Source organism: Crinia signifera, chromosome 2 (assembly GCF_055691185.1).
Source record: "Crinia signifera chromosome 2, ASM5569118v1, whole genome shotgun sequence".
Taxonomy (NCBI): Eukaryota; Metazoa; Chordata; class Amphibia; order Anura; family Myobatrachidae; genus Crinia; species Crinia signifera.
This window is the reverse complement of record NC_139218.1, coordinates 231,535,009-231,550,676: the sequence shown is the minus strand read 5'-3', so window position 1 is coordinate 231,550,676 and position 15,668 is coordinate 231,535,009. Positions and strand designations below refer to the sequence as shown.

General features: G+C 44.7%; 1 protein-coding gene across 4 annotated transcripts in view; it reads right to left on the bottom strand.

Annotated features, from left to right (window-relative positions):
* LOC146060609 (pinopsin-like) overlaps positions 1 to 15,668 on the bottom strand; it is a 251,475-nt gene that overhangs the window by 76,275 nt on the left and 159,532 nt on the right. For all 4 annotated transcript variants that reach the window (XM_083174000.1, XM_083174001.1, XM_083174002.1 and 1 more), the window contains one exon: positions 435 to 760. In XM_083174000.1, coding sequence (XP_083030126.1) covers positions 435 to 760 — 326 coding nt within the window. The remainder of the gene's footprint in view (positions 1 to 434; positions 761 to 15,668) is intronic.

The window sequence follows — 15,668 nt, the reverse complement described above, 5'->3', positions numbered from 1 at the left end:
ATTCGAGAAGGAATTTGTCTTTGCGAGTGAACCAGAATAAACTCCAAAGTGTATATAATCACTTTGGCTCATTTGCTAAATTCTAAAACTTGCTTAAAATTCTGACTCAGAATCAGCCCCTTAATGTATCCAAAAGCAGACAAGTATAAGGTACATATAGTCAGATTGTATTGCTTTTGATTTCTAGAAATTGCAACATTCTGCTCTAATCACGGAATACCAATCAGCAAAATATTTTAGATGCATTTCATTTGTTCCATTGAACCAGATAGACCTCTGAAGTCTTAGTTCAGTAAAGCGTGATTTATGGATGATTTACTAATTCACTCATTAGTATTCTGAGTACTTGTAAAACAAATTATAAAAAGAAAAATATAAAAAATAAAAGTAAAAGATTTGGAGAACATGTGATAAGCTTTGTGTAAGTTTCTTACCTGTTTTACAGCATAAAGTAGTCTTCCGTAGCAATATACCATTACGAGAACTGGTAAGACCAAGCAGAAGATAAAAAGGCAGATAATGTAGGAAACGGATTCTGTCGACTCAGAAGTCCAGCGCACCGAACAGCTGGTCCCTGCTCCCTCCTTCCCATAGCTGCTCCATCCAATCAGAGGTGGCACTGTCCATATCAGGGAGTAAATCCAGGAGCTACCCACAGCAAACAGGGCTTTAGTGAACTTTGGGCCCCCTTTGTTGTATAAAGTCAGAGTGGTATAACGCTCATATGAAAGGATAGCCAATGAGATGAGCGAAACAATGCCTGCAAAAAAAATACATTGATTAACTTGGTAGTGGTGCTTAACATACAGTCAAGATATATGTTAACTGATTTATGTTATTTTATTTATGCGGAGCCGCTGCAGCCAATCACAGCTCAGATACGGCCACCGTGTCCCGTCCCCAGCTGCAGGCAGCCAATAGGAAGGGGACCCCTTGCCGCGTGACGTCAGCGCGACGCACGCGGGCCCGCAAAGCAGCACTGGGAACGGGTGCGTGCGTCCTGTTCGCTTCCCTCTTCCAGGACAGTGGCGGGGGTTGGGCCCCCCTGGCTCAGGGGCCCGGTCGCATCTGCGACCGCTGCGACCCCTGTAGCTACGCCATTGCTCACATGGTTTTATAAATGCTCTACCTGAAATAGAAAGATATAATGAAAAAAATTTAAATAAAGAAATGACTTCAGAAGGTGAAATAAGTCACAGGTAAGAACTTTCATTGACATGTATTACTTCACGGGGCTAAAGAACAAATTGGAGCTAGTGGCTATTATTCAATGGTGGAATGACAAATATTTAAATTACTGTAGCTACACTGCATCACTGCATGTATACACCCACATCATGGATACAGGGGGGGGATTCAAGTTGGCTCGACAAGCAACGTACATTTGATGCTTATAGAGTGGTTAGACACCGCCTGCAGAACGACCGAACATACGCTCCCCTTCCCTGAGCGAACAGCTGCATTTGCATGCAAATAGATGTGTATGCTGACACAAGTGTACGGGTAAAAAATCATTTGATGGTCAGCGACCATGGAATGATTGTTCCACCCATTTGCAAATAAAAGTCAGTCTGGGCTGACTTTAATTTACAAGCACCTGGACGTAGAAGGGGGACAGCCCCAAGCAGTCATCAGCCCGCCTGCATCCCCAGAGGAACACTCAAAGTTTTTATAGGGACTTCCATAACATGCCGGGTGTTCCCCTGCTCTGGGCTGATGTCCCCCCCCGTCCCCCCCCCACACACACACACACACACACGCACACACACACACTGCAGTTGCAGGGATTAGCCGCCAACTTTAAAATGTAAAGCCACAATAGTTACAATTATCCGATCATCAGTGGCCCAGTATATAACTATAAATCAAACCATATTAAAAAAAAATGTATTGTGTTTTTAAATATATGTTCTTAACGCAATTCAGTCAAAACAACACAGTAATTTCTGAGCATTTCTTAAAACAATTTTAACCAGTTAAGGGGCTAAACAACATTGTATACAGTATAAAGGAGTGTTGGCGCTTTTCTTTTAGAATAACATAAACAGTGGCGTAACAATGGTGCAGCAGCCACCGCGGTGGCTCGGGGGATTTATTGCCCATGGGGTCTGCAGGGTGCACTGACTGTCCACATGTCACGACAGAAGCTCAATAAGAAAGTGAGCAGCGTGACTCATGCGTAAGCAGCACTGGGAGCAGGGAAGCTGCGGCAAATAGGATTGGGAAACGGCAGTAGTAACTGTCCATCTCTTAATCTCTCCATAGATCCCAGATACTATACAAGCAGGGAGCCAAGTGAAATCCCGATGAGCAGAGGCTGCTGGAGAGCTGTGCGTCAGCAGAGGTCTGTGTGTGTTTCTTTTGTAACCGGGCTGGGTTGGTGATTATGGTCAGGTCACTGAACACCCTAATATGTACTGGCACTAGGTGCATCGGTCGGAATAGGGGCATCTAGCCCCCTGCCAAATTTGAGAGAGAGGCGCCATGTCAGGGACAATTAATTTAAAAAACAAACAAACTGTGATTTGACTCCGCCCCTTTTTCAGAGACCCGCAAATCGTGGGTACACACTCTTGCTGCAGCAGCTCTGCCAGTGTGTCTAGAGAGGGACATCTTATTATCTACATAATAGGTAAGCTTCACATCAGTTCAGATGAGTCACTGTCTGACTGATCCTGTATCCAGAGGCACTTGTAATGTGAGTGCTTAATAAAGACACGTACTGTATGTACATTTCAATTGTTCCAAGAATTATCTGTATTTATATATCCAATTCCTCCTCGGGTGTATGTATGTATAATTATATATACATATATATGTGTAGATTGCATGTGGAGTAATGTGTAATTGGCATTATGGATTGCAGTGTAATGTGTAAGGAGAATTGGGAAGGGTCGCCCAGATTTTTTTTTGGGTGGCAGTGGGGAGAAAAATTTATAGTTACGCCACTGAAAGTAAATGAAATATTTAAACAATTTATTTAAAACAAGTTTTATAATCTGCAAAGGGGTCAACATTTATTTTGCTTTTAGTCTGTTTTATAGTTTCTGTAATATACCATTGGCTCCCAAGTAGTTAAAGCGAACATGCATAGAAAAATATACTGGTAATAATTTATTTTAAATGTGTGCCCTATAAATGCTATGGTTGTACAGTAGATAAAGCATGCTGTTTATTGATTATGGCATACTGCTAAACAGGATTTTCATACACTTCATTGCAAACTGAATCTAAACTGATTGATTTTATATTTTAAGAAATTATAAAAAAAAATAAGTGTTCTTTAAATCATAACAGATATTAAATATTTGGCTGCTTAGACTGAGAATAATTGTTACTTCTTCAAATTTATGCTTTAGTAGACAGCTCAAGCAAAGCAAAGGGCAAAACATAACAACAACAGTAAAAATATAATATTCCAATTACTAGTTACAGTATTTTACTGTCAGATTTGCAAATCCCCCCACCCCCCCACGTGCCCCTGACTACACACATACAGTATTAGGCTATTATAGGAGAGAAACTGGGTACACACTAGCATATATCTTCAGATAAATCTACAGACGGATCAGGCAGGGATGCCGGATGACCTCCCAACAGTAGGGATTCCGATGGTCAGTAAGCCGTCTTCAGAATACCGACTGTTAAAAGCCCAACAGTCAGGAACCCTACTTATAAGGGCTATTCTCCCTCGCAAGGGGCTTGGTTGCACTCGCCCCTCTGTCAGAGTACCGGCAGTCGGGATTTCGACATTGGTCTGATGACCATTGGAATCCTGACTGTCGGACCCCCATGCCACACCAATTAGGCAGCATGTTCCCCATACACCCTGCAGAATCTGTCATGATTGACAGCAAAACTCAACTCGACCGTACACAAATGCTCTGTATCTGTGAACAATGCAGTTCACAGATATATCAATGGTATAAACTGGTCGATAGTCCATCGATAGCTTGGCTGTTCAATTGAGAGGCCGATATATCAGCCAGTGTGTATGCACCTTAAGAAGTCTCAAAGCAGAGACAAAATAATCTCAGTACTTGGTCTCAGATCTTGGATTTAATCCAGGGCCGTATTAAGGGGGGGGGGGGGCAAAGGGGGTCAATACCCCTGGGCCCCCCTCTATCTAGGGCCCCCCTGTGGTTGGCATGTATTTTAAAAAAAGCTAAAGGTTATGTGCATGGGAGTGGAGGTAATGCTGCAGCTTCTCCTATCTGCCAATGTAACAATGATTAATGGTGCTGAGCATCTGGAGCCATTGACTACACAAGTGTGCACTGCATTACTGGGGGTTGACTAAGTCCCATGAGACTGCACAAGAGGTCAGCTGCTGAGAGGCTTGTGCTGAGCTCTGCTTGGTGGAGCTCATCATATGCTTCGCAGGCTCATGGAGGTCAGGAGCAGGAGTGGCCTCATCATGAGAGGGTTTTAAATCGCTGATCTTGTCAGGGCTCCTACAGAGTAAAGTACAGAGGGACAAACACAGGCTTTTCATGTGGTATTTTATATATATATATATATATATATAGGTACAGGGCAATGCCGGCACTCCAGTCCTCTTGCGTCTTAGGTGCCTGGTGCCTTCGCTGAGCGGGCAGCTGCGCTGGACGCTGGATGCAGGCGGGGGGTATAGCGCGGCACTCAGGGCGGAATGAAATCAAACAACAGGAGCCATACCTTGCGGTTGACGTTTCAGCCTTTCGGCTTTTATCTGTTAGCTGTTTTGATAAAAGCTGAAAGGCTGAAACGTCAACCGCAAGGTATGGCTCCTGTTGTTTGATTTCATTCCGCCCTGAGTGCCGCGCTATACCCCCCGCCTATATATATATATATATATATATATATATTTATGTTTATATAAATCCCCCCCCCCTGCAGTTACCCATTGACCAAGTTTATACTGCCTTTACTCTGTGTTTTGACAGTGTAATATTCTCCCGTGCAGTATGCGGCCAGTATTGACAAGTGGGAGGGGGCCCCCCTGTCTAAAGTGACCTCAGGCTCCGCAAAGGCTTAATCCGGCTCTGGTATAATCATATCAATTGTGATTTGTTTTGGCACATTAGAAAGCACAGGAGGTATAGACATATATCCTTTATTGCAAAACACACATTTGCTCTACACAGTTGTAATAAAAATAGTATTTTCAACAAATTTATAGATCACAGTGAGGTTTAGCAGCAATTAACACTTGTAAAGATGATTATAAACCATAAAAAAACCTGTGTGAGAATACCTATCCTATAAAAGTTTCTCAGAATAATTCTGTCGTGTGCCCACAATAATACCAGCAGAGCATGAGTTTGAAAAAACTCAGGAGCCCGAGGTGTGCTCCCTACCACCAGTGCTGTGCCTAAACATGTGCATAGTGGGTCGTGCGATCGAAATGGACCCTCTACCAAAGGAGAAGGGCCCCATTTTTCCCCTAACCCCTCTCAACCGTAAGGCCGAAAAGGGGAAAATAGGGATTGGTGGGTCCTCTTCGCCAAAGCTTAGAGGAACAGTCTTTCCTCAACCCTCGGAAGGGTAAGGACGGTGGGTCCTCCGCACCCGAAGGTTTGGAGAGACCCGCATTAGACTTCCCTCCGCCTTGCGGCTCGGGGTCGTCCTCGAGGGGACCGAAGCTGTCCCCAAAAGGATGAGAGCTTCGGCACATTGGGGAAATGGAAGGCCCGTAAGGGTCAGCCACACTACCCAAAAAAAAGTGACAAAACTACAGAAAACAAGGAACGTGAAAAGTGATGAATGTGAGAGGGAAGAGAAATAAATAAAGAGACCCCAGCCAGAAGGCCGGGGTGGGGGTGTGAAAGATTGTCCTACCCCATCCAAAAGGACGAGGTAAGGACGTGAAGCGCTAACCTAAAGGGAAGTGTGCAGTGCTAGTGCATGGAGATTTGGGGATCACCCATGCATGTTTGGCACCCCCGAGTTTCCCCGGGGGCACAGTGCAGCCTCAGTCTCCAGGCAGCCGGCCAGTCAGCGTTCGACCAAGTGTTTCTCTGTTCCCATCGTAGGGCACTTTCCAGCCCCTGCCATGGGAATGGGTACTCCACTGGGCTTTTCAAATGACTCCCTTAGGGGTTGAGGCCCCCTCGGAAGAGCAATCTACTCAGTCTCAGTGTTTCTCCGATCCCAAGGTTAAGGTACTAAGCTGGGCTTTTCGTGGACTCCCCATCAAGGCTACGAACCTCTGGAACAGGAGCCATCTACTCAGTCCCAGCCTTTCTCCGCTCCTTGGGAATGGATACTAGACTGAGACTTTCGCTGTCTCATCCTTCGGGGGCTACGAACCCCGTCAAGTGAGCCAAACTACTAGGCCCAGTGTTTCTCCCCCCCCTCCTACCAGTGGGTTTACGGAAACAACACCTCCTACCACTGGCAGAGGTGAAGGTACTCAGCCAGACTTTTCACCACTCCCAGGCGTGAGGGGTCCCAAACCCTCCGCCCATCAGAGCAGCTACTCAGTCCAGCCTTTCTCTATTCTCTGCCAGAGGCCAGTCCATACCCACTAATAAGAACAGATACTGTACTACACTTGATCTTAGCCAAAAGGCCGAGCAGAGCAAACTCCAGGCATAATGGTCAGAACCAAAGTCACTGATACTTGGCCTGCAAATGTCAGCAAATGTGAGTACAGTATTATATTTCATATAACAGCTGGAGACCTGTTTACATTATCGAGACAGGGTAATGGTCACCAACAACTAACTTTTTGCAGGCAACACACAATTATCAGTAATAAATGCTGCTTTCAGACTTAAGGTTGTCATCCATAATAAAATATATATTTTTTTATTTTGTGCATGCACACCCTAAATGACATACACAAATTATTTCATTATTTGCATAATTATATAATTGAGGTACTGTAGTGTATATTCACATAATGTTGTGCTCCAAAAAACAACCAGACCTACGAGCACCCATGTTTTGTGTCTCAGTATTATCAGGGCATTTGCCTAGGGCGCCGGCACCTGGAGGGCGGCAGTTCGCCCCTCACCCCCAGCGAACTGTGTAAAAAAATTGCTGCCCCGGCGTCCCTGCAGTGCTGGGGCGGTCAGGGGTGTCCGACTGTCCGTGCCGTAGGAGTACCTGCGGCGCCGTCATGTGTATAAAGCTGGCTGCAGCCGGTGGGGTCCCTGTAGTGAATAGCAAATAACTAGCGCTATGCGCGCGGCGGTGCCGGAAGCGCTAGTTATTTGCTATTCACTACAGGGACCCCGCCGGCCGCAGCCAGCTTTATACACATGACGGCGCCACAGGTACCCCTACGGCACGGACACCCCTGACCGCCCCAGCACTGCAGGGACGCCGGGGCAGCAATTTTTTATACAGGTACCACCCCCCCCCCCTCCCTCCCCCCGGCACCGGGGCGCCCCCACCCCGACTCGCCTGGGGCGCTCCGGTGCCTTGCACCGGCCCTGAGTATTATACAGCAGATTACAGAAATGGCGGTAGGATCTGGCCAGAAAGAAGAGTAGAGGATGCTTCTACTGACAAGGAAAATGAATGTGCTGATGAGAGGGTATCCAGAGGGAGGCAGAATCCTGCTGAGATAAGATTCTCCTGTGCCAGTGTTGTGACACTGTTATGCAGTTCCTGTATTATAATGCACCTTTTGCCCTGATGCTGAAACTAAACTGTCATTATACTGTAGTTGTTTGTATAAAAGTTATGGTACAGGGCAACTAAAATAATACAAAGGTTAATTGTTTTATTAAAACATGTTTAATATACCAGCCAATAAGGTTGCAAATCGCTGGCTTTAGAATTAGTAACTTTGCTTAGAGCAGCTTTCCTGAGCATGAGTCTGATCCGGACAGTGGCGGCTCCTGCTATAGGGCTGCAGGACTGCAGCCCCTCCAGTGAAAACCAGGAGGTTTCCAGTGTAAAACAGATAGACAGCATCAGAGCTCCGGTGTGCGTGCGCTTTCGCTGGTGCGCACGCATGGTTGCGCAAGAGGGGGGTACGCATTCTACCCGCTGGGGGAGGGGGGTTGCTGGATCTACCTCTGGAGCTCTCTGCTGGCTGTCTGTGTCTCTCCCAGTCCTCATGTATCACATGATAACATGGCTTTCCTGTCAGGAGTCACACCAGGCTCCATGTGTGACCTCCTCTCATGTGGGGAGGAGTTCAGCATGTGTGGCACGCCAGACCCAGAATCTGTAGAACTACAATGCTCAGCATGCCTGTTTCAGAGTTGCTGAGACATGCTGTACACAGCCCAGTGCAAACTTCCCCTTTAAATAACTGCAGGGAAAAAATGGCTTAATGTAGCTAAGAGTGTTCTATTAGTGAGCAGATACAAGTATTGTTGCATGCACCTGGATGTGGAATGTTGACCCAGACAGAGAGAGGTGATATATAGCCCTTCAAAGTCTGCAAGCACAGAGAGAACCCATGTGAGATACTGGAAGGATCACAGAAGCCATGACTGGTGATGCCTGTGGGGTCAGTGTTGAGACATCCCCAGACAGAGTGCTGATAGCAGTGTCAACACAACCATCTGATTACAGCCATAAAGAAGTATAGAAAGCAGTGCAGGGGAAACCCCTGTCTCAGCATGTGCCTAACAGCTGGTGCAGAGTGGGAGGTCCTATTCAGAAAGAGGAACCCTGCAGCCGGACACAGTTTTGTGTGGGAGTGAATACTACCTATATACTACGTATATAGACAGATGTCTGTGATCCCTGATCAAGCCATTTAAAGGGAGTGTTTGGGCCAGCTACAGGTTATCCAACCTATCTCCAACTAGAAGAACACTTGCACAAGTTTGTGGAGGGGAGATTGCCATTCATAGAGGAAAGTGTGTGATTATTGCCCAAGATTCTAACTGCCATTGTGTTTATTTCTACACGTGACCTTAAACTTTGGGGTTTTATATATATGCATATATAACCATACTTCAGCCACTTTTTACATACCTTGGTGAGAGCTGTTATTGCAAAGTGCCCTCTATTGGTAAGAACTGTCATTGCCTATATCCAAAGCGACCTCTATTGGTGACTCTGACATGACACGCATGATCTACAGCGCCCTCTATTTGCCATTGCTGGTATACATCTAAAGAACCTACATAACAGGACTGTATATTGGAATACAAATAACCGTGCACCATTCTGCTTTAATTCTTCATTATTCTTGGAGGACATTAAGGAACCGGACAGTTCATATTCAGAACAAGCCGAATGCTATAGTAAAGTCACTACGCCATGCATGGTATAGATAATATATTAGTACAGTGATTGTTTGCCTGAATGATTATTATGATATTTACCGAAGCCTTATTGATGACATTGCCTTTAATTGCATAACATGTAATGTGATGCTTGTTGCATTTCCCTAACATTAACCCTAATTGATTTGCAACAGTGACCAGTTCTCTAGTTAATAAATATTATTGTCACCGCCACTGTGTATGTTGGTTATTGTGTGCATTGCTTGGGGTGTTCATCCTTCTGCTACAGTCTCCCATCAGGAAGAAGAGGCCATTGAGTCGTGGAACCGATCCAGCAGACCGAGGAAGCTAGGTACGACACTACACCAACACAGGGGTGCTGTTACACATGTAGTAGCTTCCTATTGGAAGCTGCTACTGCCCATCATACAGAGGACTGAAAACTCCTCGGCCACTTGGGCTGCCAGTACATGGAGTGATGACAACAATAGCTTTCCAGCAGGAAAACATTCTGTGTACATCACCAGAGCTACAGTGCTTCCATGGGCTGCTGCCTGTGCAGCCCAGGAGACGCAAATCCTCTGCAGTGACCATGCCCAGACTTCAGTGAGTCACTCAGTGAGATGCAGCTGAAGGAAGGTATGTGCTTCACCAGAGAGGTGCATGGAAGTTTTTATTTTTATAATATTTGAGCCTCTGTGAATAATATTTATTTAAACTATTATTTGTGTGTAGATCTTTAAGAGGAGTATAATTTTCTGTACTTTAATATTAAAGTTATTCAAAGTGTGTATTTTGCTCTCGTCCATATGCAGCCCCCCTTAAGTCTAAAGGCAGGAGCCGCCACTGGATACGGAACTCCATCTATTGGTGGCATTGCCTATAAAAGCTTATAGGTTTCTTTTCATAAGATGCCCCTTTATGTCCCCTATGACTTGCACATGAGCTGGCTGAAGTCTACGCTAGAGGACTCCCAGGTTACAGACCTGGAAGTCAGTACTTTACATGAAAAGCTGTCCTGGCAGGTAAGTAGTCATGCCTACTGATTTGCATGCACATATTTGTGATACATAATAAATTCCACCTTTGTCCCAGCTTCTGGCTGGGCAGTTTTGAAATGATAACAGTACATCAATTAAAGTGGTTCCTGCAGTGCTCTGAATACAGCCAGGCTCTGCCACTGTCAGTGGCTATCACTTCTGCCTGGCAGCGGATGTCCCCCATTTACCGCGAGCATGTCCCCCTTAGCAATGAGCATGTAATCCCACATGGCAATGAGCATGGAACCTCTGGCAATGAGCATGGAACCCTTGGCAATGAGTATGTAGATAAGCAGCACTTATGTAGCATCATTTTTAATAGGCATTATGGTGTTTGGCATAATACATAATGGACATAATGGTGTGTAACTTAACATGTAATGGAAATTATGGTGTAAATGTTTAATGTAAGCCTTTGGTGGACAATGTTCCTGTTTATGAAGCGTATTGTGAATTTTGGCTTAATCCATGTGGCATTATGTGAATTTTGGCTCAATCCGTGTGGCATGATGTGAATTTTGGCTCAATCCGTGTGGCATGATGTGAATTTTGGCTCAATCTGTGTGTTATTATGTGAATTTTGGCTCATTCCATTTGGCATCATGTGTAATCGGCAAGTATAATAGGGTCTAGTATTTTGTTGCATAATGTGTAGAAGTTGTATATGGTGTGGTACACCACACACCCTTTTCCGGAGCACTACATCCTTCACCTTTGTCTCCATGGTGGGCCTGCATACTTTAAATGCCAGGGCCTATTTTTAATTCCATTCCCACCCTCTCTCTGCCGTACACTGGCAACACTAACACCGCTCCTCCCCCACTCAAACCCTCGTTTATCATGGTGCCCCCCTGTCATTTTATCCTGGATCCGCCCTTGGGCACGACCCACTCATCTGATCCTGCAAAGCGGGGAGGTGCCAGGTTGGAGAGGCGCTCTCCTTATCTGCACCCTGCTGATGTGTACTTAGTTGCTTGTGCTGGCTACTGCTGCAACTGTCACAGGATAGAACAGAGGAATAAAAATATTATGAATCTCTGTCCGCACAATAATACAGGAGGCAGCTATACAATTAGTGCAGTGGGTGTCATTCAAAATCACAGTTCAATGGCAAATAAATAAACACAATGTCCAGCGCTTATAATCATTTTATTTTGGGAACCCTGGAAGCGCTGGACATTGTGTTTATTTTTTCGCCATTGAATAGGATAGAACAGGCAGTGCCTGCAGCTAGAGGAGCCTGTCACCTGGCCACCTGTTGAAAGCAACACACGGCGTGTCCCGGAAAAGAGGGTGGGGGCTACATGAGCAGACGGGCAGAGCTAGATAGAAAAGGGTGTCGGGGATACATGGAAGAATGTTTGCTGCATATTACAGGACGAGACAGCCAGGAATTGTTAGGTAAGTGCCACTACAGTGAGGGAATGAATGTGTGTGGCCATTATGTATGTATAGTAGTGGTGCTGCTATTGAATGCATCATTCATGTATGTGGCCCTGCTTCTGGGGGCATCATGCATGTATGTGGCCTGCTAATTGGGGCATCATATGTGTATGTGGCCCTGATAGTTGTGGCATTATGCCTGTAAGCGATACTGCTACTGGGGCAGAGCTAGTAAGCATGGTAAGTGCGTCAGGGGGCGCAAAGCCAGAGGGACATTCCTCTCTGTTGGCTATCCCCTGCTGGATCCCCGGCTCCTGGAATTTTTATGTAGCTTAAGGCGGCCGAGGAGTGGCACCTCAGGGGTGGAGAGTCTATGTCCATTTACAAGCATCTGTCAATGTGCCCAGCACTACACTGGGCAACAATCAAGTAATCCACTCCTGGGCAACGAGCATGTAAACCCCCCTGGACAATGAGCATGTAATCCCGCCTGAACAATGAGCATGTAAAGTTTGCAGGAGGGCGCCAAACACCCTAGCACCACCCTGCTCCCAAAAGTTTCCAAGTATTATATTTTTTGTTTGTTTGCTGTGTTTATATGCGAATGCATTGTGTAATTTACATGCATATACAGATCATCTATACCTTTGTCAACCATGTAGATAGTAGCTTTAGTCCATTCATACAGGCATGTCCTCATACACAAAGCCACCAAACGGTGAGAGACATCCGGTGTTGCTGAGCCATGAAAAGTGGTGTAACATACTGTAGTGACCTTTTTCTTTAAATGTGCATCTTATTTTCCCTGCATGCACAGTGAAACACCACTCAATCTGCACCAGAGACACTGTGCTTGGCTGTCACTTAAGGCAGGGGTTCCCAAACTTTTTTGAATCATGGCGCCCTAGAGCATCAAAATATTTTCATGGCGCCCCTAGGCCAAATGCTTCTTATCGAGAAATTCAGAAAAAAAAAATATTAAATTAAGTACATTGTGTTTATGTGTCAGTTATCTGGTGAGGGACAGGATTTGCTTCTGTTTGTCCACATATATTATGATTGGCAGCCACAAGCACTGGTTTCCCTGTTACATTGACCATAAATAATATGAATTGATCCTGGTCCACCAACCCAAGGCACCCCTGCAAGTGTCCTGAGGCACCCCAGGGTGCCTAGGCACACAGTTTGGGAACCACTGACTTAAGGGATTAGTTTTTTCATTTTAGTTAACATCAAAAAATTTCTAACACAGACTCAGTCACACACAGATGTGCAAATGTCACATTGATCAAATTGATTAATATAATCTACCAAAGTATATTTGTCATACCAGATTTTTATTTGTGTTTTATTTGTGCAATTAGGGAGCACATTTTATCAAATTATGTGCTCAGTGCATACTTGCCTACTTTTGAAAACTAGTTTCAGGGAGATTATACCTGGTAGTAGAATTTTGCACAGTGCCCCATTGAATGGGATGTCCTGCTCCGCCCAAAGGGTGTGTCTAGTTGCATATATGGAGAGATTGTGAACATGGGACCTAGAAGTGTGGGTGTACTGTCATAGGCAAATCTACGGGGTGGTCCGTGGGGTGCATCGGATCACCCATTAGACCGCCGGCTGCCGCTGCACACACAATGTAAAGAAATGACAGCCGGGCAGCAAGAACTGTGCGCTGCCCATCTGTATAGTCAATGTCTAAGCAAAGCAAAAGTGCAGCTCCGTATATATCTTTAATTCACTCCCCTTTGTAATGAGCATTTAACTCCCCCTTGGCTACAAACAATTCACTCCCTCTTGGCAACAAGCATGTATTCCCCCTTAGAAACCAGAAATCCCCCCCTTGGCAATGAGCAATTTCACTCCCCCTTTGCAATGATAATTTAACAACTCCATCTTGGCAAGGAGCATGTATCCCCTTGGCAATGAGCATGAAGCCCTCTTGGCATCGAGCATGAAGCCCCTGGCATCAAGCAAGAACCCCCTAGCAATGAGCATGTAGGTGAGCAGCACTTATATGTTAAATGTGTAATGTGCATTACGGTTGGTTATATAGTATGTAATGGAAATTATGGTGTGTGGCCTTATGTGTAATTGGCATTAAGGTGTGTGGATTTATTTGTAATGGGTATTCCGGCGTTTTCTAAAATTTGCTAAAATGCTGAGAAATGGTGCTGATAATTCAGTGTCAATGTATCTCTCTCATTCCTTTTTCACCAAAAAATGTAACCATGTAATGTGGGCTAGGTGAAATGAGGGAGAGAAGGAGATTGCTGTTATTTCAGGGAGTCTCCTGCAGAATGCCGGAGGGTAGGTAATTATGGCTCAATGTGAGCAAGTCACCTTGGAACTGATACACACAGAGAGGGTCTGTTTAGTGCTGCTACAGCATTGTTGTATGAGGACACATCTGTATAGTTCTATTTTAAATAGGAAAATATGGTTTATTGTTTTCCTATGCTGTGTACATTTTCCTTGAGATTTAGTTGTAGGCTTAAACCATATCTTCCTGCAGTTTATGAAGCTGGTAGAATTCTTTTTCCCAGGAAGAGTTGACCACTATCTGACCGAATGGCTTCTAGTTTCCCAAGAAATTCCTGTGGTCTTCCTTACAATCTCCCTGAGGTACTATATTCAGATTTTTGTATAACGTCTTTAATAATTAGCTTGTACATAGGTCATAGGCTGTTGTTTGTCTTAGTTATGTTTAGAACAACTTAAGACTTAGAAAAGATTGATGTATACACATCACTGTATACACATCACTGTAATCTTGCTGAATGCTGGTGTAATGCATTGCACACATACAGTAATTACATATTGTGAAGACACTGTCCAGCTCTCCTTTACAGGATTACACCAGCTGTGCTTCCCTAACAATTCTGCGTATTTGTGTATTATGCTTCTGCCATCAATATACTATATCAGTGTATTTATCAGTGCACAATGTTGTTTTTATCACTCTTTGCTCAATGGTGTGCAATTATTAATCATGAATTATTATATTTTTTAGCAGTGTATTTATCAGTGCACAATGTTGTTTTTATCACTCTTTGCTCAATGGTGTGCAATTTATTAATCAATCTTTTTACTGTAAATAATGTGGTTCACATAATATTAATCTGAAAGCTGTTTGGAGAAGTTAATGTTTCCAAGTAACCACAACAATGAGGTTCTGATTCAGAGGTGAAGGCAGAGCTGGATACAGCTGCCTCTATTGGTAGTCACATGTCTGATACAAAGTCCTTCCTTACATCCATGTGTCCTAATATGCAGGGGCTCAGATGCCCACTGCCAGCTTTATAGCAGGTGAAGTTTCTCCAACCAAGTGCATACCTCCCAACATGACCCTCTCTAGGAAGGACACAATGCTCTGCTCCTGGACTTTCTTCTTAATGTATGAATACCTTCATCTGTGTTGAACAGGTTGATTGATAAGAAAGGTACTTCAACACAGGTGATGGCAATCATACATTAAGAGGGAAGTTTAGGAACAGAGCAATGTGCAGTGGCACACGCAGGGGGGCTTCTATATACCCAGAAACCACCCAGGAATCTAAGGGACCTATCCTGAAAGCCGATGGTCCCCTCTTTCCATGGGTACAAGAATTTAAAAAATCAGCACAGGGGAACTGGAGATATCTGACTTCAAAGCAGTGGTCCCCATCCAAGCCTGTTAATTGCTCTTATCAGTCAGATATTTCAGGTTCTTTCTGACTTAAGGTGCGTACACACAGGGGCGATTATTGCAAATATCGCTGGAAATATGGTCGCTGAGCGACCATATTGCCAGCGATGGGAGTGTGCACCGGCGATAAATCGCCGAGTGCACGCTCCTGTTTTCAGCCCCTCAGACCAGCGACTTCCACTGCCTCTTCTCCCAGCAGTGTGACATTTTCATCTACGACCATCTCTGGTCGCAGATGAAAACAGGACACTAAGCAATATGATTGCTAAGCAATATATTGCCAGCAATCATATTGCCCAGTGTGTACGCACCTTTAGAGTTTTTCTGAGGGTATATTCCAAAATCTGGGACTCTCCCCCTTTGATGGACAAGAGTAGC